The following is a 26,028-nucleotide window of genomic DNA, read 5'->3' as shown; positions in this document are numbered from 1 at the left end:
CCCGGGCAATGCTTCTTTACTACTAAGCTGATCAAGGAAAACAAAAACACATAGAAGAACTTCCCATTTACACTAATGTTTTGAAACCCTGCCCAGAACGGTCTGAGCACGATAACCGAGATAATTGCTGAGTGTAAAAGGCACGCTACTGAAATCAATAATCCCAGACACATCCGAACCGCGCTAAATCTAGTATTAGTTCAACAGTAGGGCTCGGGACGGTTCAGTTTTGGCTCCGTTCTCTGAAAACAAAGAGCGCATGAGCAGACCACATCATGTGCTATTTTAGGCTGATTTATACTTCGAAACCAGGTCCTCTGCGTAGGTGTAGCAGTGAACAAAAAGCCGTGCCAACTCCGCAGTCGCTCCACTGCACCTCTCCCAAATTGTAACTGACCGCAGACAGTGCTGCAGACAGGAGGCTGGCTTCTTTTGTTTTTATGACCGAAATTGCGGTAAACAACTTGTGAAGTTTGACCAGCTAGAAGATCGAGATGCATGAGGACGCTGGGACCCTTTTTCGAACCTGGATCCACAATCTTTTTTGTCGTCATGTCTCCCACCTGCTTTGTTTTTCCTCTCCTTCTTCTTCTGCTTCTTCTATCTTCTGTGTGTCTCGCATATATCAGACTCTGTCCTCGTGCTTTTGGTCCCCTGGAACTGGAATTAATTCACGCTGCAAAGGAACCGTTTCAGGATCTAGATAAACTGCTGAGACCAGCAGTTGTATCCCTGCAAGGTTTCTAGTTTCAATTTAGGAACCGGTATTAGGTCACAGCGGGGTGATCCAGTCCAGAAACTGGACTTAAGCATCCTTAAAAGCCTTCCAGAGGTTTGGTTTATTTTTATGCCAGCCATCAGTCAGCTGTCTTTGAATTATGCTTATTTAACTTAATCTTGGGAGCCTTGTCCATGCCATCACCCCATTTTCAACTTTAAGCACGTCAGCAAAAACCTAAAAGAGCTACTGTGTTGTTTGTCAAATCGATTATCAGAGAATGAACTTGCTGACATTAACTTTACATCATTAGGAGTTATAAAATAGAAAAAAACAATTTAAAACATTTTCACCCTGGAGCCACTGCTACATTTATTTGGCCATCCTGTCTGTTAACCGTTTCTCTCTAGCATCTCAACTAGAGAAGACATGGTTTGCTTTTTTTTTTTTAAATCAAAGTCCATTCAAGTGGCTTAATAATAAAGTAATGCAGGAAATAAATGCATGTGCAATATTTCACACATTGATTTTGTGATGACCATAAAGTTTTATCTAATTGTGCAGCTGTAACATAAACGATGAACTGATGCAGTTATTTGATCAATTTTTCAAAGAAATCAAAATCAACCTCAAAGCCAATATGGTCATATTTCATCAGAATCCTTTTTGTGGAAAAAAGATTATTGGCGTTTACTGGCCTTGGTGTCTTATTTCAATAAACTTTTCACACACTAGCTACATATTTTTGACACGGTATTGATCTAAAGCCATGATACCTCTCATATAGTTTTGGTCATTGATTTTAGCAAAAAACATTAAATAAAAATACATATTTTTTATGATTCGAATTACTTTAAATATGTATAAAGAGCATGTGGTATAAAAAGAGTAATAAATGAAGGCTCATATGCCTGTTTAAAAGAAGAAGTTTTCTAATAATCTTGCCTAAAAATTAAGTTGTTTGACTTTATTTTTTGACATTTCTTCCTGCTGTTTTTTTCATGTTTAAGGCCCCTTTTTTAATTACCGTTCCATTAAAAACCAATTTCCTCTGAAGCTTAAAAAGAAATCAAAAATAGAGATGCAGTATGTGTGTTTGTGCGTCTCTGTGTATTAGACTAAATTGAAGAGGAAATGGAAAAATTGAAGATTTCTTATAGAAATCAAACAGACAAAAAAAAGGACTCCTTTTTTCTAAGTCGGTCCCTACAGTAGATACAAATTACGGTGCAGTGTGGATATAATAAAAGACGATAGGCAAAGCAGAGGTTTATGATGCAGCCGTGGAGAGAGGATTCTCACAGCCATCCCACGAGGCTCATAACTTGGGATAATTGCTCTTGAACGCTGTCCTCCCCGCTTCCACTAATTGGGTATCACAGCGTCAGATTTTCTCTTTTCGATCCCAGTCTCGGATTGTGTTTCTCGTTATGAGATGCAGCTCGTAAAGCTTTGAGAAACGCAGGTTCCTTTTATCAGATTGGATTGAAATCTATTCACCCTTTTGGAAATGACCCAATTTCTCCTTTATACGTCGACTTGATGACTCAAAACACAGAGATGTCAAACATCGACCTCTCGTTTGTTGTCACTGTGCAGGTTGGGAGTGAAAATTAATGATTGCTATCTTAGTGATTATTCCAGTGCTTAGGGAAGAAAAAGGTCTTTTTTTAAGCCTGTGTTGTAAATTTAAAAAGGCGCTTTATTTACATTTGTTAATTGTAAATAGTTTTTTTTGTCAGCTATTTTTCCCCAGATTGTTTATTTTATCAGTTAGTAAAAAAAACAAAAAAACAAGTAGACCTATGCTTTTTTTAATTGTATACACCTATAATAAAGGCATGTCTACTGGATTCAGGGATTTTATCATCTGTGCTGTGCAAATATGAAATGTTGCAGTTTTCTACCTGCACTGGGGACAAAATGTTTCTCATCATCTTTTTCAGGCCATGTCTTTCTGTATCTTTCTATTTATTACTGATCTCATTCTCCTTAAAATTCTCCAGGCTCAGTGGCCTATTTCTGCTCCATCCAAGCCTTTTGCTCTCTTGTTCTGGAGTCCTGCCCCAAAATGCTTTACCTACATTCATTCTCCAGGTTACCAGCCTCTGACTGATCCATCTATAAAAGCATCAGTCTAGCTACATACAGATTATATAACAAGAAAAAAAAAAACAGTCTGTTCCATGTCACACTAATATGCTGAGATTGTCTCTGGGGATAGTAGAACACCCAGTCAGACCAGTCTAATCCCCATATCAGTTGTAGTTATAGGCAGTTATATTACACAGTCAGTCAGCACATCAGTTTTGTTTGAGAGGTTGTTCATACCTGCAGTCATTCCTGATACACCCAGTTTCCTGGAGCTTCTCTTTTTTTCCCCTACTTTTTAACCTGGGTGGGGTTGGGTGTAAAATTGACTGTTAAACTGTGGATAATCTAATTAAATCAAAACTCGAGATTCTGCATCACACTGTAAACATACTTGCACTACATGGTGAATCTTCAAAATAGAACTCAACTCAGTGTTTCTACAGCATTTGGCACCATATCTATTTATTTATTTTAGCACTGCTCTGAACCTTCTACATTAATGCCTTTTGCACCATGTCTCTCCTACACTGTGCACACTTTGATCACGACTGCGCTTTTTAAATGGAAATGTTCATTTCACTGCTAAGCTACTTATTCACTGTTGAAAAGTTCTATGTATTGAAATTTCGTCTTGTATTCACTGTTTATACAAAATGACAAAGTGTGTCTAAGTCTAAAAAATTGAAAGGAGCAGCTGGCATTAAAACATGTGCTGAATGTAAATTAAAGTCAAAAACTATTTTATCTTTATATTTGAAATTTATAGATAGGGATATCTCTTTGTAGGTATTTCACAAGCTGCTAATTCTGGCAAATACTGTGTAAGTAGAGATAAAAGTCAATATATTTTGACTTGAGTAGCTTGTAGTGATGAGAATTCCAAGTAGTGATGTGTTTTGGGTCATACAGCCATGGATGTGAGTGAAAACAATCTTTGTTTTATTTTATGCTTCATTTGCTGATAAAATTGAGAGCTAATTGGTAATCTTGGGTCAATTCTAACGGGGATTATTGGAAAACTGAAACAGAAATGCAGAAAAAAACAGATTCAGGATTAACAGTCTGCAGTAAAAGCTTGTTTAACTGCAAAAAATAGCAGTAGTAGCAGAATGAGAATCAGTAGTTAGAGATCAGCTTGTCAGGATTGTGAAGCACAAACATTGCTATAATTATATTAGGGCGTCTGCAGTGATGCTGTAATAACAGAAATTAGACGCCTTTGGTTAACCGGTCCTCCTGCCCTGTGATCCTCCAAAATAATGTTGAATACTACAGATATGAGGATTAAACTTGTCCTAGAGGAAATCTTAACAATATGAACCAGAGGAGGATACTAGGTATGAAAAATAAAGTTCAGTCATCTTTGTTCAAATCACAGCATTGGAAGCAGATGTGTCATAAATCAGTGAATACTTCCTTGTTAATAGAAGCTCACATTACGTATGCTGAGGTTAGCCTATTATACCATCAGTAAGAAGAATAAAGTGAAGAAACCGTATTTATAAAAGCACCTTTCACAGCTAAAAACTTCACAGGAGCACACAGTATGCATATGTAGCAGAAAAAGGTTGAATCCTAACTTTTAATCTCCCTTTATTCCTTACACTGTGTGGCGATCTGTTCCAGATGCCTCTTCGAAGCTTTTTTGGGGGGGATTTTGTTTGCAGAAAATGAGTGCAACAATTTACATGCATTCAAAAGTTAAAAGACGTTAATGAAAGAAGGCCTGACATCATGGGCTCAGGCTTTGTGCTCTGAAATATAAAACTTATCTTAAGTATAACTGCTTTTACTCAGGCTGTTCCAAGAACTTCAGCAGTTTTTTTTTCTGAAAATGTAGGGTGTGCCTTCTCCTTTTCACGCAATCCCAGACGGACTCTGTCCTCATTAGTTTATAGGGCCATACCATCTGTTGCAAGACTGTTTATGACAGTGCTGAAGGTAGTTTGTTATTGCTTTAGTTCTTATGTCTGAACAAGTGGGTAGTGATTTAATAGAATCAGGTATCTGAAAAACTGGAAGGAGCTTAACTGCCATCCTTTTATGTTTATTAGGCTGCAGCTATCAAACAGATGTAGTAGCCATGCCTTAAAGTAAAAATTTGCTAATATTATATTTTTTATGCATAAACAACAGTATTTGCTTTCTCTAATGATGTAAATTGCTGCCTCAAGCTAATTACAACTGAACTTAAACATGAATGTGTTGATATTTTGCAGAGGACTTTTTATCCAATATTTTCATTTTTCTTAGACTATAAAGGTCAAATTTTTTAAGGTGAATTTAGGGCTACCCTACCCTTACAATGACCTTTTTATTGTGACTATAAAACTGTATAACCGGCTTTATAATCAGACAGTTTCATACACAGTCGCTGCTGCTGTAGGCAGCAGATCTGCCCTGGCCTCAGATGCTCCCGCCTCCACAGGGAGTGATAGACTATAGGATCTGCAAGCGGGATAGCAAACTTGGGTAAATCACCAGTGGTGGGCCATTTCTGACGCAGATGTTTTCATCCCAGAAAGCTCCCCTGGTGGCGTTTAAGAGCTGCCTGCTATGTTGCTACTAACTATATGTAACAGCTCCTATTGCACTGGGAGTCCTGATAGTCACAGAGTTCGCCGTCAACATCGGCCGCCGTCTCTCTCTGAGCCAAACCCAGCTTGTATTCAGTGCTTAGGTTGAAAGCTATAAAAGAAATAAAGCTGGCGTCTGTTCTGCTGCCTCAAAAACAAAATCAACTCTCAGATTTAGATGATACAACTTTATTTCTGATACCACCGTAATGCAGCTTTGATGTTGGCCTGATACAATATTAGCATGAAGAATCATACAGACATTTCTGGCCTAGTTTGTCGAGCGATATAATATGAAAAGCTTGATCAAGCAATATTATTCAAACCAATATCAATCGTCTATAATGTATGAGACTGACTGATCTATCAATGGGTGTTGGGTTAAACACATGGCTCTGTAGTATCCAGGATACAAGTGCTGCTGGATAGAAATGCTGGAGTGGAATGCTTATATGTTAGTGTGCTTCTATTGGAGATTTTGGTTGCAGGCCAATTATAATTCAATTTTCAGTTTTTGAATGATATCGGACCAATTTCCGATATCAGTATCATATCAAGACAGCCCTAAACACATTAAAGTTATGTATTATATTAGAGCAAATCAATTAATTAAAGGGACATATATTTTGTTTCCATTTCGACTAACTATACTTTATACAGTATATGACTAAAGTTTGTTGGTACCACATGGTGCACACTACCACACACCGCAGTAAAACTGGCTTTTTTGCAATCAGGCCATGCAAACATTCAGAAAGTGGTAAAACATGCTAAAAGCATCTGAATGATTCAGACCCCAAAAGGCAAGCCACCCGTAAAAAAAAAACAACTAATGCAACAGAAAAGAAGACTGCAACTCCCTCTGGTGGTTTGGGGTGCTTTGTTTATGTGGAGGAAGTTTTTGTTTTAGGGGATTTTTGGCATATTTCCTAACGCTATCCTTTTTTTCTGTATGTAATTCACTTTCCTGTTGTTAGTCTTACTTCCCTTTGTAATTTGTATGTGATTGCAACATTTTTTTCTTTTGCTGCATCTTTTATCTTTTTCTTGTATTGGTTGGTTTTGGTTTTTGCATCATTTATGTTTTTAAACAGTTTTCAGCCATTTTCAGTGTGTCATCTTTTGTACCATGTTAAGCAGTTTTCTGCTTGTTTATATCTGCCAGCTACTGTAATTATATATTGTAATAATAAGCAGTTTACAAAGCTTGAAATGACAGACTGAAATTAGAATGATGCTATCAATGGCAAATATTTCTTATATTGTGCTAAAACAAGGTGTTGTTCACATATGTGCTAATGTGCTATTATTAACTTTCAGGCTAATAGTATCTAGCCCTATCTAGGATAGCTGCAGGGTATGCTAACATTAGCCAACATGCATTTACTTCCATGGTAACGCTGGCATGTTGGCAGTGTCACTACCCGATCCGTTCCGGAAGTACGGTCCGAGCCATCAGCTCATTTGCACACATGCAAGCAGATATTCATCCAGGTCACCATAAATAGTGTAAGTATGGTAATAAAAGTATTTATTTCTATCCTTAAATCACAAAACAATGCTTAACTACATGTACAAATATTTAATGACTTATTTGAGACTGGTAATCTTTATATTCTCTTCTATCGGACAGAAAAGTAGTTTTGATCTCTTTTATAAAGTCATATTGATGGCGACCCGGATGTATATCAAGTTGCACAAATGAGATAACGGCACGGATCGTGCTACTGGTATGGGATTGGTTAGTGACACTGATATATTGGTTAACAGCAGCTAAGACCATATACTATAGAATAGCATCTGTTTGCAAATATTGGCTTAATGATTAACCTCTAACATATACTAGTATTCACTGACATGCTAGTGTAAAATATCATAACTGAAATAAGTGGTAATCTATACAAAGTTTGTTGTACTGTGCAAATCTCATGCTGGCTGCACTCTGCAACTTTCTGAAAATAAAACTTTATTTTAAAGAACTTTCTTCAATGGACCAAATTATAAAATCACAAGACCGTCTGCTTCTTGAAATAAAAGTATGAGGGGATTTGTACAGCAGTGTAGAAGAAAAAGATGTGGATGTAGCCTGTTAAGTTGGCACTTTGGGGGTCATAAAAAATGAACTGCAGCTCCCATACGCACTTGAAATAAAGTTTGCTTTCTTCTTTCTATTTAATAACCCATGACTCGTGCAGTCTTTTCTGTTTGATTTTTAGCCGCCGCAGTGTTACATCCACTGCTTCCAAACACATCATGAAAATCATAATATTCCAACATACTCATAATGTTAATGTTTTTTTTAGCTATTAAGGAACTTTTATACTAACAAACTGTTCTTTCTGACATATTTCCAGTTTGCGGTGACATCCATGGCCAGTTCTTTGACCTTATGAAGCTATTTGAAGTTGGAGGATCACCAGCATCCACACGCTATCTTTTCCTCGGAGACTACGTAGACAGAGGGTATTTCAGTATTGAAGTGAGTCCATGCGTCTGTTATTGTTACTGTGCGGCCCTAGTCGACTGCGATGCTCTGCATGTGCTTGACAGAAGCTGGGTTCCTTAATGGCTTTCTGTGAGCATAGATAAAATCAGGCTGCAGATATTGCAGTGATAAAATACTTTTATGATCATTTCAAATGTAGTCTGAATCCAAAATGTCACAGTGGAGCTGAGGTTTATGTAGATAGGATGTTAATCCTCTGCAAAATACATGTTTAGAATATGGGACCTTCTAACTAATATATGTGAGTATATATAAAATCTGAGAGAGAGGGGGGAGTGTGTCTGAAATGTGCCATAAAAGCACTTGATAAATGTTTTAGTAAAGGCAGAATTACTTTCATGGAGCATTTGCATGACACTAACAAACTTTGACATGATATGTGTTGCTTTTAGCTCTAGAAAATATGGAAATCTAACTTTTTCAATAATTTTTCTCTTCTCTTTCAGTGTGTGCTCTACTTATGGGCTTTAAAGATCCTATACCCCAAAACACTGTTTTTGCTTCGTGGGAACCATGAATGTCGGCATTTAACAGAGTATTTCACATTTAAGCAGGAATGTAAGTAATGTTTTTCAAAGTTATTTATTTATTTATTTTTTCCATGTGAGGCATTTTGGGAAGTGGTCTTTGGAAATCGGTGTGTAATCTTCAGTAGACAACAGTGAAATGACAATAGGTCTGATCTGGCTAACAGCTAGCAACATGGTCCTGGATTGCTGATAGGCTATTGGTAGCACATGGTGCTGTGAAGTCACCAGCCACCATACTCCCTAGTTAGACCGGTCGGAATGTAAACGATACTTGCGCTACAGCATCGAACAACGATGATGTTCTCATTTGTAGGGTGAAGTAACACTTTTAAAATAAAAGTAAAAATAAGGTAATCATTTTAACACACATTTGCTGTTTCAAAGCATCAGTTGATTACTGTCATTTATGGTAAAAAATAGGCACATCACATTGCATATTCAGTATGAAGTCTATAGATCAATGGCAACAAAATTACTGTCAAAGAAGATATCCTGCAACTTACAGTCTTGTGGGCCTCATATGTAAAAAAAAAATAAAATAAAAATTTAAAACAGACCAGTTATGGACAGTACGCCTTATAACCCAGTGCGCTCTATAGTAGGGAATAGGGTTGGGAATTGATAAGATTTTCACAATTCCAATTCCCTTATCGATTCTGTGAAATGATTTGATTCCTTATCAATTCTGTGAAACGATTGGATTCCTTATCGATTCTGTGAAATGATTCGATCCTTATCGATTCTGTGAAATGATTCGATTCCTTATCGATTCTGTGAAACGATTCGATTCCTTATCGATTCTGTGAAACGATTCGATTCCTTATCGATTCTGTGAAACGATTCGATTCCTTATCGATTCTGTGAAACGATTCGATTCCTTATCGATTCTGTGAAACGATTCGATTCCTTATCGATTCTGTGACACGATTCGATTCCTTATCGATTCTGTGAAACGATTCGATTCCTTATCGATTTTGTGAAATGATTCGATTCCTTATCGATTCTGTGAAACGATTTGATTCCTTATCGATTCTGTGAAATGATTTGGTTCCTTATCGATTCTGTGAAACGATTCGATTCCTTATCGATTTTGTGAAATGATTCGATTCCTTATCGATTCTGTGAAACGATATGATTCCTTATCGATTCTGTGACACGATTCGATTCCTTATCGATTCTGTGAAACGATTCGATTCCTTATCGATTTTGTGAAATGATTCGATTCCTTATCGATTCTGTGAAACGATTTGATTCCTTATCGATTCTGTGAAATGATTTGGTTCCTTATCGATTCTGTGAAACGATTCGATTCCTTATCGATTCTGTGAAAGGATTCGATTCCTTATCGATTCTGTGAAAGGATTCGATTCCTTATCGATTCTGTGAAACGATTCGATTCCTTATCGATTCTGTGAAACGATTCGATTCCTTATCGATTTTGTGAAACGATTCGATTCCTTATCGATTTTGTGAAACGATTCGATTCCTTGTCGATTTTGTGAAACGATTCGATTCCTTGTCGATTCTGTGAAACGATTCGATTCCTTATCGATTCTGTGAAACGATTCGATTCCTTGTCGATTCTGTGAAACGATTCGATTCCTTGTCGATTCTGTGAAACGATTCGATTCCTTATCGGTTCCTTATCGATTCTGTGAAACGATTCGATTCCTTATCGATTTTGTGAAACGATTCGATTCCTTGTCGATTCTGTGAAACGATTCGATTCCTTGTCGATTCTGTGAAACGATTCGATTCCTTGTCGATTCTGTGAAACGATTCGATTCCTTGTCGATTCTGTGAAACGATTCGATTCCTTGTCGATTCTGTGAAACGATTCGATTTCTTGTCGATTCTGTGAAACGATTCGATTCCTTGTCGATTCTGTGAAACGATTCGATTCCTTGTCGATTCTGTGAAACGATTCGATTCCTTGTCGATTCTGTGAAACTATTCGATTCCTTATCGATTCTGTTTTCGATTCTATTAAACAATGAACTTGGTAAGTGCACGGTGAAATTTGTCTTCCTTCGCCTGGGACATTCTATTTCTGCCTGCCTCAGGCGAAAACAGAACACAGTGAACGGGAGCTGCCAGCCTCTGAGCCAGCCAGGCTACAGTCATCTAAATCTAATGGAGAAGGCATCCGTTTATTGAAAAAGCATTACTGTACAATTTCGGGAAATAAACTAATCTCCCCTTGATTTCACCTTTCTCTCGCTCCCTGAACTGCGGAGCAACTTCTTAGCAATTTTAATAGCCCCAAAGAGAGGTAGGAAATGGGTTTATTTCCAGAAATGGCATATGATTTACTAGGAACCACATTAAGCACAGCCAGTGAAATAAAACTAGCTACTTACCACCAGGGATGCCTTCCATGATGGTCGTAACTTTAGCTTCTGTCCGGAAGCATCAAAAACACACCATTCGTTAAAATGAACGCCATGTTGTGTGCGCAGGTGTTTCTGCATGTTGGATAAATTTCCTCCCGCGGATGTAATGGCCACTTTGCAATAATTGCAAAGCGCCTTGTTGCCATCTTTTCAATGTTTTGATCGCTTTACCCGATGAGACGCCTTTTTTTTTTTTTTTTTTTCCTTGCTTTTCTATACTAACACCTGGTCACGTCATACTTGCTTACTGAATTGCGGGAAAAACATGATGCAAGTCGTGCTGCCCAGCGCTAGGCTCTGGTGCTGCCTGGAACTGTTGCCAAACAGTGCCATGGAAATGGAACACACGGAACCGGTTCTGAACAGGAACCAGTTTTCCATTCCCATCCCTAGAAGAGAACATAAGGTATTTAAGAATTATTAGACATGAAAGAATTGCTCTTATGCATAAAGCACAGTGTTGACAAAGAGCACTTGCCAAGGAAGGCCAAAAAGGTTTTGTTATTTCTAAATGTTTGAGTGATTTAATTTTGCTCCTGTAAAAGATTATTTCTGTGAACCGGTACAGCAGCTTTAGTTTTCATTATTTGACTCTGACTGCTACCTCCTGGTAAAATACTAGCTACTCAGAAGCACCATGCGAATCCCGCTTCACACCACCTGAACTATTCCTTCCAATTCCCGTAAGTCAAAGTTGAGCAGTTACAGAACCTCCTTCCTACCAAAGCCAGATGATTACCTTTCTCGTTGTTTACCCACGTCAGAGCTGCTTTTATTGGACGTTGTCGTTGTGAAAAATGACATAATGTGCTGTTTTTTCTAATGTTTTCGGACAGTTTTTTTGGCAGTATTAAAAATAAAAACAAAAATTTCCATCCCAGACAAGGACACTGCGCCAGTCTGTTAGAGCCAGTTTGTTTGACTTGGCATGCTATTTTCTTGTCCCTGCCCTGTTCCCCCTCTCCTCCCCCCCTCTTTGACAGGTAAAATTAAGTATTCAGAGAGGGTTTACGATGCATGTATGGACGCCTTTGACTGCCTTCCCCTGGCTGCACTAATGAACCAGCAGTTCCTGTGTGTACATGGAGGACTGTCTCCAGAAATCACAAATCTTGACGACATCAGGAAAGTATGTCTGATTTAACATTGTCTCATAGTTATTTTATAAATATAAGTTCTGTAAGTTGAACTGCAGGTGTTTCTCTGTTGCTTTACAAGTGCATTATATGTGTTGAAATAAATAAGGGTTAGCCACCTTGCTTGTTATTTATAAAGTGAAGATCAGTCTTGGGCAGTGTTCAAGAGTAGGATACAAAGCATTGTTGTGGAAGAAAAAGTTCCTACTCTCAGACTAATTCAATAAATCCAAATGGATTTTGTGGCTGCAATCAGAGGCATGCATAATAGAATTTGCTCCAGCAAAGTGTCCATCATGCGGCCCCGTTCAGTCACGAACAAGGTTTTGTTTAAAAAAGAGCCATCATTTCCTGAAAGCAAAGCCATTTATGCTCGTATAAAAAGATTGGCTCTTTCTTTTTCTTTTTTTTTTCCCTTCCCAGCCTGTCCAAAGCACATCCATCTCTAAACTGCAAGATTAAGTTTTTCTTCGACACATCCTCCACTCTGTATATGGTTTAATAGCGATTCAACAGCGATTTAATTATGAGCTAAGCTGCAGTTACCAGCAAAGCTCTTCGAGTGAAACCTTCACAGGAGACTTGTGTTTTTCCTCCACAGCTAGACAGATTCAAAGAGCCCCCGGCATACGGACCGATGTGCGATCTGCTGTGGTCCGACCCTTTGGAGGACTTTGGCAACGAGAAGAGCCAGGAGCACTTCACACACAACACAGTGAGAGGCTGCTCCTATTTCTACAGGTGGGCACTCTGTCTTCCAGGACGTTTATTGTTTGTGTCATGCCTGTTCTCTCTCTCTTTTTGTTCTAATAGTTATCCTGATTCTGTTTGACAGCCAGTAAGATAGAGTTTAATTATACTGCGGACATTGGCTTTCTTATGCCAAATATATTTTACAATTGTTTTATTGACCTGTCCCACCGGTATCTATAGCATTTATTTACAAAGGCTTAATGTTAAGCTTTGCAATAAGAAAAAATAGTTTGTACATATGTGGCGATGCAGTATACGTGGTTTGATCACCTAATAAAGTCAGCCAGACAAGCACTGCAGCTCCCAACACATCCTAAATGTCCTGACCTTCTGACTTTAAATATTGATTCGACTTCTTGGAGCCAACTGTAGAGGATGGCTATTTTCTTCCCAAATGATCATTTGATCCTTAGTATGAATGAAAATATATAAAATAAGTTGACTTCATAGAATAGTAAGGCACCCATTCCAGTTCTAGAATAAAACTGTACATTTTACCCCATCGATGACCACAAACCTCTTAAAACAGAACGATAAATCCTTAAATTTGAAGCAGGTGAGCCAAATAAATCCACTCACGGCTTTTGTTTTTTTTGGTGTTTTGCAAGCAATAAGAAATTAGCCTTATTTAATAGGCTATATGTCCCAATCTATTTACCTTTCAATGCAAAATTTCAAAAGTATTCTCCTCGTGTTTAAAGGAATAGTACACCCAAAACATGATTAGCCTTCATTTTCTACTCACCAGTGGCGCCTCCAGAAATTTTTCATAGGGGTGGCCAGATGGGGCCACTTAAATTCTTGGGGTGGCACACTGAAGCTAATGGCCATATTTTCAGGATTTTAAGACTTAAATAAACACCTATTGATATATTTTGGGTTATTGTGTGATTTTTAATGTTACTAATGATCTAATGTGCATAGATATAGACCAGGGGTCTGCAACCTGTGGCAAGTGGCTCTTTGGACCTTCCACAGTGGCTCTTAATAACTTTGGCTACACATTATATTTTTATTGTGGTAATTAAATGTAATAATGATAATAAATACAGGTTTTAGCAGTTTTTTTCTTGGAATAATTGCTATTAATTTTCACAACAGAATGATGGTGAAAGTGCCAGTAATATTTAATTTTAAATCCATATTTTTCCATTATGTTGGAAACTATGATTTATTTTACATCCTTATCCACAAATGTCAGCATCCCATCCATCATCTTTTTTTAAACCTCAAAATAGACATAAAAGGGCGTTTCTTTAACAATGACAACATATTTCCTGCAGCAGATCTTTATCTAAAATATAACTTGTCCTTTTTCAAAAGGCCAGGCAACATTTGGGGCTCTGAACAAGTTTAATTCAAGTGGACTGAAGGCAAAATGGCTCTTTAGACTGTAAAGGTTGCGGCCCCTGATATAGACCAATAACAGTACAGTTAACATTTTGAGTTGAACAATAATTGCTTTGTATTATCTAATCACATTAGGAATAAGGTGTAATTTTATTCATTTATTGAAAACTAAATTATACTGGGGAAAAGCAGATACTGGCAGATAAAAATAAGAAATCATATCTTTATTTATGTAACAGGAATTTCCCAACAGGGAACAATGGTCATATAATGATTACAAGGATACAAAAAAAAAGATTACAAGAAACACTTATATGTTAACTTATTCTTAATATATAAAAATATATATTATATATATTATATAAATATACAGAGTCTGTACTCTGAGAATATTTGAGCCATTTTTATCTGCTGTACCACTCTTTAGAAAAACATCTTTTCCTGTCCCCATGACAGGTTCTAGGGAAGATGTTTAGCTGTGGCTGCTTGGGCTGTTCTGCTCTTGACTGGGAGATATCTGCAATGAAACAGGAGCAAAAGTCTGTTATTCTGAAATCAAAATGATGACACTAATAATAAATGATAATAATACCAGAATCTCCACCGTAATGAATAATTATAGCTGTATTAATGGCCTACAGGCATTTTGATTCAGAAAAATTAAAACTAACCCATCAACATTTTTTTTAATTAATCAAAATTAATTAAAAAAAACTTTAAGTGAGTCCTTATTGATTTGTGATTTAATGGAAAAACAAACAAAACATACATTTCTTTCGAGGATATTATTTTCTAGACAATTCACTAATTTCATTTATTTCATTTTTATGGCCACATGGTCATAACTTCACCTGTCGGTCCAGGAACACCTGCTTTTGCTGAGTCCTGCCATGTTTCACTGATCAGTGGTGCTGACTGTTCCTGCTCTGCTGCCTGATGTTTTTCCTCATCACTGTCTACTATCGCTGACTCTGTTTCCTCGTCATGCTGCTCTATCTGTTGCTTCCCTCCATCCACCTCCTCTTTCTCCTCCTTCTCACTCGCTCTCTGTTGATCCCCTGTCATCTCTTTATCTCTTTCCACTGTTATTTTCTTCTTAAAATAAGAAGATATATCTCTGGACTTTCTCTTCATTGTCTGGAAATAGACAAACCATACATAAGCACAAGCTAACAACGTTAGCTACGTAACTCTGTCAAAAAGACACTCAAAGTCGCTGTAACAGGAGCTAATGCAGTTCATTTATGCCCCTCTTCTTTTACAAACGAACGATTTGACTTATTTACTTACCGTTAGTCTTGTTCGCTTTCTCTATGAGTTCTTTTAATCACTGTTGAAGGCGGGCACGCGCTAAACTGTAGCTGTCGGAGAACGCAACTGCTGCTCGATGGGATGGAGTGGGGGCGGGAGGGGGAGGGGGAGGGGAGCGGCTGGTGAGCTACGGTGCGCGAGAAGGTCTAGAAGAGCGGCAGTGTTGCTGGCTCTGCATAATGGGATAAACCGCTAAACTGACGCTACTACCATTTACACTGGCGAGTGGGGTGGCCAGTGGGGTGGCCAGGACATCGCCAGGTGTCAATATTCCTCCATACTGCTCGTCCAATGTATTCCAAGTGTCCTGAGTGGGTAGCATCCAGAATGTACTCGAAACGAAGTCATTTAGAATGTTTTTAGAGCATAAACAGTAGTGTAAAGGATTTCCTGAAAGCGCGCACATGCGCGCTCACGACGCTACGGAAGCCGGCAGATCAAACCAGATAAAAGTGCGCATTCAGCGTCTGCTCTTCCAATAATGCAAGCGTAGAAGAAGAAATGTGCTGTTTACCTGTGCAAAGAAAGAAACAACGAAAGAAAAATATCTGAGGACTTCACTGTTGAGGAAGAGCATGACTTCTTTGCCGAGCTGAATGCGCTGGTTTGGTCTGCCGGCTTCCGTAGCGTTGTGAGCGCGCGTGTGCGCACTTTCAGGAAATCCTATACACTACTGTTTATGCTCTAAAAACATTCTAAATGACTTCGTTTCGAGTAAATTCTGGATGCTACCCACTCAGGACACTTGGAATACATTGGACGAGCAGTATGGAGGAATATTGACACGTTTTTTGTGGACTTTTATGGACCTTTCTGTCTCGGTCACCATAGACCTCCATTATTTGAATGTCAGCAGACAGCAAGAAGCCTCCCAGATCTCCAGATGCATTTGAGATATCAAAAAAGTACTCCAGGGTGTTGTTCAGCATGGGGGTGAGTAGAAAATGAAGGCTAATCATGTTTTGGGTGTACTATTCCTTTAAGGCTTATTTGTGGAGGCATGGGGGGGCAAACGGGCTGCCAAGACATTAATATGTAGAAAATTCAGTAAACAACAGTAAATACAAAAATTTTACAAACACACAAAATACATATGAGGAAAAATTCTGCTCTAAGATAAAAAAAGAAAACAGCAAAGAGAAAAAGTGCAGAAACCCAAAACCCTTTCCATATACATAAGTGATTGTAAAGAATAGAAGCAAATAAAAAAAATGCTTCAGGTAGCCATAACAACTGCAAGTAAAGAAAAACTGCTAACTATTTGCGCATAAAACAAATTCTCCCGACCACTAGAGGGAGACGAGCATTAACTTGGAGGTGGTTTCCTGCATTGTGTAACTTGTTGTTTTTGCTATTTGTATCATTTCTTGCTCCTGTTTTATAATAAAAGTGGGGACCAGCTTCAGTTTTTAACCTTTTGAGTGAGGACATTTTGCTGGTCCGCTAACAGATAAGAGTAGGGCTAAGGTGTCAGTTGGGTTAGGGTGAGGTGTGCTCTGGTATGGTTTAGGGTTATCTTAGGGTTGGAAAAGGGTTTACAAATAACTGAAAATCAATGGGAGTCAACACATGGTCCTCACTACATATAGCAAGATGAGCGTGTGTGTGTCTTTGGTCCTGATTCAAAGCAGCCAAGGCATGAACTATTGTTTTACGTCTTAACAGAAAACTTGTTTAATTCTTTCTTTAATAAGGCAGTCGGCTGATTTATTACCAACTGTAATTGTTGGATTTTAGGTCTCTGTTTAAAACCAAACCTTGGTTTCTTACGCACTTTTTAGTAGGATAAGATCCAACTTTATGTGCTGTGTATTGGACGGATGTTTCTGTGAAAACATAAATATTTTTTTTATTTAGAAGAAAAAAGTATTACATTTTAAACTGCATTTAGCATTGAATATTGGAGATTAGCTTGGACGGCATCACTAAAACAGCAGCATTGCTTTGGATTTCCTGTAAAGATCAGAGCCATACTTAACCTGTCAGATAATCAAAAGGCATCTTGGACCCAAACTCACTTTAGAGTCAAGCAATGCAGCTTTGCAGTAATTAGACCTGGGCGAAAAATCGATTCAATTAATTAATTAAAATTATTTTATCTTTTATTTATATATATATATATATATATATATATATATATATATATATATATATATATATATATATATATATATATATATATATATATATATATATATATATAAATGGCACATTTTTGGCTCCCTAGAGTTTGTGTTGCTGCAGTATTATTCTCAGGCTGCAGTTTGGCAGGTTGCACTTTCACATGCAACAGCAAACGACAGCATAACTACAGGTGAGTGATAAGTTTGTTCTCAAAAAAGGAGTAAAATCATCTGTTGTTTGGAACTGCAGGGCTTAAAGTTCTCCGGTGTAGTGGAATTGAGCCAGAGTGAAGTCGATCAGTTTCTACTCGGTGCATGCTCCCAGCGAGGGTAGCCCAGCCCCAGCAGTAATAGTTTAGCCTTCCTGTTATCTGTACTCCATTTCTCTCTCTCTTCTCTAGCCTAGTAAACTAGTCCCACGCGCCAGCGGCCAAAAACATTTTTGCCTGTGAGTTGGTCTAGCCTATATCAATGCCCCAGGCCCTAGAATAGGCGGGCCAATCAAAACGCAGAGATGTGTTTTGAATTTCTGCATGCAAAGAGGGCGGGGGTTTTGAGGGCGTGACGACAAAGCTGCGCGATGCTTGAGAAAGCCCAACAAGGAAAATGGCAACAACTATTGAACAGTTCTCATTTGACTCAGCTTTGGAATCAGTTTTGGAAGGATTAGACTTGGGGTTTTCATTGAAATGTGATCAGGAAGAGGCTCTACACTCATTCATTTTTAGGAAGGATGTATTCGCTGTTTTACCGTCAGGCTGTTTGTTTACACTCCCCCACCAGCTTTCTCTCACGCTTCCTATGTCTTAGTCAGTTGCGCTCATTGGTCAGAGCGTTGACCAATAGGCACAGACATGGTTTGAAAAACAGCGGGTTCTCATCAACAATCTTCCGATGTCTCATTCATCGGGGCCAGACTAAATTACACATTTAATCTCACATTTAGTCTGGTTTATCAGGCTATGAATGAACTGCAGTCGTGTCTAAAATGTACTGAATTATTTCATCACAACAAATAAATACAGAGCTGACACTGAAAGCAGCTAAGTTCTTCCGAAGAGTTTTGTTGTAATGTGCTGGTAGCATTTATTTTTGGTGTTAGATGCTGCAAGGAAGACTTTTTTTCTTTTGTTTGTTTTAAACTGACAGCCACCATTCATGCTGATCGAGCTGGCATTCATCTAGTTTCTTTATTTCTTATGATGACTAATAAAATAACAGGTCAATGTCAGTTTTTGTTGTTAATTTCTTGAACACTGCTATAATGGAGTGTCCAAGCCAGTGAAACCTGGTGTGCACTGAATCTCTGAGACCCCTCCTTATGGCTGCCGTCGCCAGTATTTCTGGAGCCCTCATCGCCTCGGGCTGAGCTGAGTAACTGAACAGGCAGAGGAAAAAGCTGGGAGCAAGCAGCTTGCACTGTCACAAAACGTAATGAAGTGGCACATTACCACGAGGCACAGTCCTTTCTCTAAATGCATTCGCGTCTCCCTCCACTCCAATTATTGCCTGACTGACTCTTATTTGCCCTCAGTGTGCCAGGCCAGGAGAAGCAGTAGGAAACGTCTCGAGGCTTTAAATGAGCACAGACTCTTAATTTATTTGATGGCAGGTGTTTTATAGCTGCCTGTCTAATTGTGTTTTAATGTACCTGCTCATTAATTGGCTCATTGTGCTTCAGTTGTTGTCTTTTCTTACTCTAAATGAGCTGTTACATTTCAGATCCACAAGTGGTTTCCCGTTTTGCAAGGGTGTCCATCATGGAGGTTTTCAGACATGCTGAGCTGAAACTAGACCTCAAACATGTCAAAGAGTTAACCTCACTGACATTTTTTTTTTTGTTGGAATTTCCTCATGAGTCATGTTTTCATCAGCGTCCGATGCCTCGTTATCCCAGGGGACGGTCGCTAATTGGCTTCACACTGACTTCCTGGATTTATGAGACCGTTTTAGCTCAACACAGAAGGAGAGAGAAACAGAGACATTTCTCTGTGCTTATGGTCGGAATCCATCAGTCTGTTTGGTTGCTCCTGCCTTGCAGAATCCCCCCTTCCTCCGAATGCTGCAGGCATGCTTGTAACACTTCCACAAACGCAACTCAGGCATGAAATTACACATGCTTCGGAAACACTTGATTTTGGATTTCCTTCCTCAAAGCATGTACATAGGTCAAGCTTAGGGGATTACTTTCCTACATATTTCATTGATGCATATGAGCATTGAATCTTATAATGACCCTCTGCAAATGATTGTAATTGTATTTGTAAGAAAGGAAGCAAAGGGATAACAGAAGGCTGAATCATCCTTCAACAAAACACTGTTTGGCACGTCTTGATCTGCTGCAAGGGGATTAGCTAACAAATAACCCATTCATTTCTAATTCCTGAAATAATCTGTAGGATCCTGCTTGTAGCTCTTCTTCCAGATGTTTGGCTGCAGATCTGCTTTTGCAGAGATTGTTGATAGGCCTTATCCTAATTCAATCAGCTTCGATGATTCATTTCTCTACCAAGTGTGAAAGCTGGCAAAACCTTCCTCTAAAAAGATATTTATTTACTCATTTTGGACTTATTTTCTAAAGCTGCGAATAAAACAGCTACATATATAAAGAGGAGCAAGAAGCCTGCTTCATAAAGCTCTATATACAGTGTTTTTTTTATAAAATAACTCAGATGATGGAACTTTATTACAGAAGAACATCCCAGACAGGTTTGATTAAAAAAAAGTTGTTCGAGGTTTAAAGCAGGGCTAACTTATAAAGCTTTTGGCTTTTACCAGAGTACTTTACAACTACAAACCATTGAGGCATTTCTGTTCACATAAACTGACAGGCCAGGCTAGGAGAGCATTAATCAGAGAGGCAGCCAAGAGGTAAGACTGACTTACGCCGCAAACAAGCATATCAGTCTGGAAAGGAGCGGGTAGAGCCCAACTTCAAAGGCAGGACTTTGGTTGAACTAACAGGGTCAGCAGAAACCTGATTAAAATGGATATGATGCTAAAATGACTTCTTCTTTTTTAAACAAAAAGCCCTCAGTGCAGCCAGGAAGCTGCAGCTTATTTAGCATCCTATGTAAAACAGCGATGGGCATTCATGAGGCTTACTCCGACATGCATTAAAGGGGTCATAGAATGATTCTATAGGGTATTTGGTGCTGGTCCTTAAGGTCTCTGAATAGGGTGTGTAATATTGGTTGGGCTGAAATTGGCATATATGGGGAGCGGTTGCGGGCGGGTCGGTGTCTGGTGTCCGCTGTCGCATTGTGGGGGCATTGTTTTTTTTTTTTCTTCTTCCTTTGGGGGGTTTGGCATGTCTGTTTTCTCGGGGGGCGGGCGGGCCTGTTGGGTGGGGGTCCTGCTGGCGGCGCGCCGCTGGTGTGTGGGGGTCCGGGCGGCTCCGGCGGGGGTAGTGTTGGGGGGCCGGTCTGGGCGGGCTTGCTGCGCTGGCTAGGTATTCGGGTGGGTTTTCCCTCCTGGAGGCATGGCGGGGCTGCTCTGTTCCCGCTGATCGCGGCGGGTGGGGCTGCGGGGCGGGTGGGGGCCTGGAGTGGCTATGGCCGGCGCGTGGTGGGGGGCCGGGGCGGCGGAGCTGCTCTGGCCGCGTGTCAGGGCCTGGTGCGGGCGGCGGGGGGGGGCGGCGGACGTGGCTGGGCTGCTTTGGCTTCGTCCGGTGGGGGGGCGGCGCGGTTCGCTCCGCTCTGGCTTTGTGCTGCCCCTCGGGCTGCTGGGGGGGGGTGGTTGCGCCGGCTGCGGTCTGCTCTTCTTGCGGTTTTGCGCCGGGCGGCTTTTCTGCTCTCGGGCTGATTCTGCGCTTTTGGCCGGGGGGGGCGTTTTGGGGGGGGTCCCGCGGCGCTCGCGGCCGGTTCGCGGCGGATGCGCATGGGCCCCGGCCGGGGGCGGGGCCGCCTGAGTGTTTTCCTGGGTGGTGCGGTCGCGGTGGGTGTTGCGGCCGGTCGCCGGGGCTTGGTGCTGGGGGGCGGGGCGTGTTTCGGTGCTCTGTGGGGCTGGGGCGTTTCGGTCGGCGCCGTGGGGGAGCTGGTGTTCGATGCCCGGCCCTACTTCGGGGTGGCCGGCTGCCGGCGGGGCCCGCGGACTCGTCCCCGCGGCTCCCCGGGGCGCCGGCATGGCGGTGGCTGGGGGGCTTCTTCGTGGCTGTCTCTCCTCCTGCCTTGGTGGGGTCTGGTTTCCGGGGCTGGCCCCGCCTTGGTGCCTTCGCTTCTGGGGGCGCCTGGGGCTTTGGGTCTCCCGGCGCTGGACTCAGTGCTCTGGGGGGTGTGCCTCTCCGGCTCTCCACAACCACTATTGAGCATTTTTTCTATGGTTAAAACTTTACATGCACAAGTTCACCCTCACAAACAACTACAGGTGCTAGGCTTCAGGTACTTAGAGATTCACTTCCAAACAGAAACCCCACATTCATATCTTCAGGTAACACAGAGTACATGTCAGACTTAATAATATTACGTTAGCGATAGTTTCAAGGTGTTTGCTTTATTGTATATCTCGTACCATGTTTTTTGGTTGTGCTGTTCTTTTTTTTTTTTTTTTTTTTTTTTCCCATCTCATTACAGGTGTTGAAGCAGACTGAAAATGTTTTGTCATTGTCTCCTTCCTATCTCCTCTTTCTTTCATCTTTTGTCCTGTTTTTTTCTTTTTCTTTTCCCTTCTTCTGTTTTTCTGCTCTACTTACATTGCAGTGTCCATATGAACTGTAAAACTCCCTGCATAATTATAATAAAGCAATTTATATACATGAAACAAGTGGAGCAGTATGGCAATTGCCATACCGCTACACTTGTGAAAGTAAAATCTGTTGGGCTCCTTTTGGCATCAAGACAATTATTCTTATTGCCACCTTGCCATACAGGACACAAAAAAAAAAAAAAAAAAGAAATTGGCATATTTGCTGTTCTTTGAGCCCTAATGCAAGACTGGTTAAAAACCCTGTAATGAAACGACAGGCTTTCTTCCTTTTATGGTATGCTGATGAATATTTAGATGAGCCGTGAGCTGATTGGTTGGTTCACAACGAGCAAAGCTGCTGAGCAAAGACGCATCATGGCAACAAGCAATCACTCACTGAAACATCAAATTGTTGATATGGTAGGGTGACCAGACTTCCTCTTTTTCCCAGACATGTCCTATTTTTCATACCTAGAAAAATGTCCGGGGGGAATTTCAAAAACTTCCGGGATTTTGGTCGACTACGGTACACCGCATAGACGAAACAGGGAGCCAGTGGGGGACGGAGCGACCAAACCCGACCCGGTATTTGTAGCCTTGACAACGGCTTTCCCCTGCCTGCCCGGTAAGGCGGCGGCGGGAAGGTAAGGCAGGCGCGGGGAAGCATACCGTCACCGGGTTGGGTTCGGTCGCTTCGTCCCCCGCTGGGGCCCGGTCCAATCAGAAACCCAAATCTGGTCACCATAGATATGCTAGCATTGCTATCAACATCTTAGCGACAAAATAATACTTCCAGCTTGCGGTAGTGATGGCCTTATGGTCTGAACAGCCCCTCGTTTTATTAAAGGAAGTAAGCAAACCCTGCTTTAAACGGTCCAAGATTTTGAAAGCTGAGGGGGTATAAATAAATTTCTGCCTGAAAAAATCACACAAAAGTAAATCACTTATAGCCTCACAGCTATTAGATTTAAGAAGAAACTTTTGGTACCTCTGTAAAGGTAAGATGTCATAGAATGGTTTTCTGGTGTCAGCACCATTGTAGCTTTGACCCTGCCTGAAATATTAGGGACAAAATATTTTGCATTTTTTGAATCTCGCCAAAATTTTCTTTGAAATAAACATTGCAAAACACTACCAAAATATTATTTATAGCACAAAAAAGTAGTACAGACTTTTAAATCTAAATGTTGTGTAAAAATATACCAAATTTGGACTCAATCAGATGAATCATATTTATTTTAGAATGGTATTAGTGAGAAATTTCTTAGGCGGAGAGGCCATTTTGGCACATTTATCCATAAATGTCACCAAACTGTGCCAAATATGTTTTTTACATCAATACTGGGGGTTTGTTAAAATTACGAGGTCACGTAGCAGCTGGACCCACCGGTGGGTCCGTAGGGTTCTAGGGGTTAAAGCAAATGAACAGCTGAGCATCAAACTTTGCAGTGATCTTCTGATGGACAAAAATAATCCATTTCTGTCGAGTCTTCGGATCCTTGGGAAGACTGAAAATGTTTTCCTTTCTCCATGCAGCCTGGAACACTGCATTTATGCCCGTGGTTCTGGCTCGTTTTCAATAGAGAAACTGCCTGCTTTATAATTCTTGTAGAAGTAAACCCAACTGTAGGCTAAACAGCTAAACTAGTTTCTTACATCTACCTATATTCATTTTCTTGGGCCAGTGAACCAGTGGGGTGGTCTGTATGTCAATTTAGAAAAGTACAGGCCAGAACCAAATAAGTCCACATCCCCGAGTTTACGTCAATTCAGTGCTTCGTTTGAATTTGCCCGTTTTATGGTTTAGAACTGTGACATTTGCAACAAAAGGTGTTGTTGATGGGGTTTGAAGTTCTCTGTACGTCCATTTCACCCACTGAACTATCGTTTTTCATCTATGACAATGTAAGCTCAGTTTTGCATTCTATGACCTCTTTAATCAAAGCTAACTTGCACTTTGGATTTACCTTGCAAGAAAGAAGAATTTGCACTAGATTTTGAATTCACAAACTCCTGAGGATACTTCTTTCCAGAAGCCAACAGAAATGTTCCCGACCAATGGGATGCAGTGATGTATTGGCGGAAGTAAAACAAAAAAAAGTAAAACTAACATGGCTGCACCAGTTTTAGCGAGAATACACTATTGCTTTTTTGAAAACCTAGAAAAAGGATGTGAATTTTGCTTTTGTGGATGGGAAGATGGTTGCGCGTCTTATTAGCTAACCCTTCAACCTGTGAAACAAATAAAGCTGCTACTGCTGTTGAAAACTCAACATGGGAGGAAGGTCAGCTTAGACAATTTTACTAAATATGCCTCCCTTTTCACATGAGCTTTTAAAGATCAATACATGTAGTTAAATTTGAATTCCATATGGTATCAATCTGGCTTATGTTAGCTTAACTTTTGGCATGATTTTAATAAAAAAAATATAACGGTCAAGTGCTCAAAATAATTGTTTTTTCATGATTTAGTCCTTTTAAAATCAAAGATTATTCAAAAGTTAAAATAGTCCAAAGTTTGAAAGTGTCTGGTCTTCACATAAACTTTTTAAACTATTTTAAATGAACTTTCTTAAAAAAAGAAAAAGGAATAACCAGAATAAAGCCCACCACACTTCTTTGGCTTACATAATTAAACCCTGTAATGCATGTAACCGTGCATTCCTTCCACTTCCACTAGTTGATCTTTCGCATGGAGCCCCAATGAAATACCCAACAATTTGTGGCCATAAAGTGACAAGATGTGGAAAAATTTTCTAAATGTAAATACACTTAAAGGCAATGTACGTCATTATAAAACCACAGTGTTTATTTCATTGCAGAGTAAAAAAATTATATCTTTAAAAGCTTGTATGAAATCAGCAGGACGTTCTGCAGAACGAGTGTAGCTCAGTTTTGATTGCAGCGTGTGGGAGTTAAGTTCATCTCAGAGCTCCGATGCTGCAGAGGTGTTAGGCTTGGATTACAGAACTTCATTTTTTTAAGAAAGAACGACAAATTACTTGATTGCACTACAAAACGCTTTGATGTCCGGGGCTGTTTGTGAATTCTGGAAATGTTTCATGTAACTATCACAAAAACTGAACTAAACCTGGTGGAGCAAGCACTCTAGGCGAACAAACCGCCACATTTACCAGTAGCCAAAGCATTAAACTAATATTTTTAGATGTTAAAGATGGTGAAGAGGGTGCTACCGTTTGATCAGTCTATCGTCTTATAAAAGCTTTAAACGGAGTGGCTGTGCTTGGAGAAATGGGAAAAGTTCTCACACATTCATGCGTTCTGGATGTTAAGCAGTACTGTTGCTCTTTCATGCAAACTGCAGAGTGACTTCATTCATTACAAATCATCCCATGATTCACAAATCCCCACATCCTCTGTGGGGTTTCAATTTGCTTTTGGTTTTAAAGTACTTTTCAGAAATGCCGTCTTTAAGTCAGACTGAGGCGAAATCAAGTCATGCTTTTCTGTTGGTGACATTTTTGTTGTGCCTTTTTTTTACTGTGAGGAGAGGAGGTTTTTAAAAAGAGGTTGGTGCTGCTGCAGGAGAGAAGCAGCCTGTGTGCTGCAGTTTGATTGTCGGCAGTGAGGCTTTTGGTTTTGCTGCTCATAGACTAAAGGAGAACGACTCCACATCTAATGCTTTCCAGAGACAGCTTTTTATTTTCCCTCCTTGAAGAAGCTGTACCTTATGAATCACGTCCCCCCTTTTTTTAATATTGTTTTATTGAAAAATAAACTCTTAAGGTTTTTGTAAGCTCAGACCTGCTGCTTTTATGAAAGGGAATTTATCGTAGACTCGAATGGTGGTCCTCTTTTAGACTTTAGGCTGTTGCAGAATTTCACCCTGAAATA

At 39.9% G+C, this 26,028-nt stretch overlaps 1 protein-coding gene across 5 annotated transcripts in view; it reads left to right on the top strand.

Moving 5' to 3' along the window:
• The window catches only part of LOC119776386 (serine/threonine-protein phosphatase 2B catalytic subunit alpha isoform), a 129,163-nt gene that overhangs the window by 66,524 nt on the left and 36,611 nt on the right, over nt 1-26,028 (top strand). For all 5 annotated transcript variants that reach the window (XM_038274772.1, XM_038274773.1, XM_038274774.1 and 2 more), the window contains exons 3-6: nt 7,743-7,867; nt 8,341-8,452; nt 11,801-11,946; nt 12,555-12,694. In XM_038274772.1, the coding sequence (XP_038130700.1) occupies nt 7,743-7,867; nt 8,341-8,452; nt 11,801-11,946; nt 12,555-12,694 (523 nt within the window). The remainder of the gene's footprint in view (nt 1-7,742; nt 7,868-8,340; nt 8,453-11,800; nt 11,947-12,554; nt 12,695-26,028) is intronic.

Source organism: Cyprinodon tularosa, unplaced genomic scaffold, assembly GCF_016077235.1.
Source record: "Cyprinodon tularosa strain WSP-4 unplaced genomic scaffold, ASM1607723v1 ctg93, whole genome shotgun sequence".
In the NCBI taxonomy this organism is placed as follows: domain Eukaryota; kingdom Metazoa; phylum Chordata; class Actinopteri; order Cyprinodontiformes; family Cyprinodontidae; genus Cyprinodon; species Cyprinodon tularosa.
The sequence above is the reverse complement of the archived record's forward strand: the minus strand, read 5'-3'. Positions and strand labels throughout refer to the sequence as shown.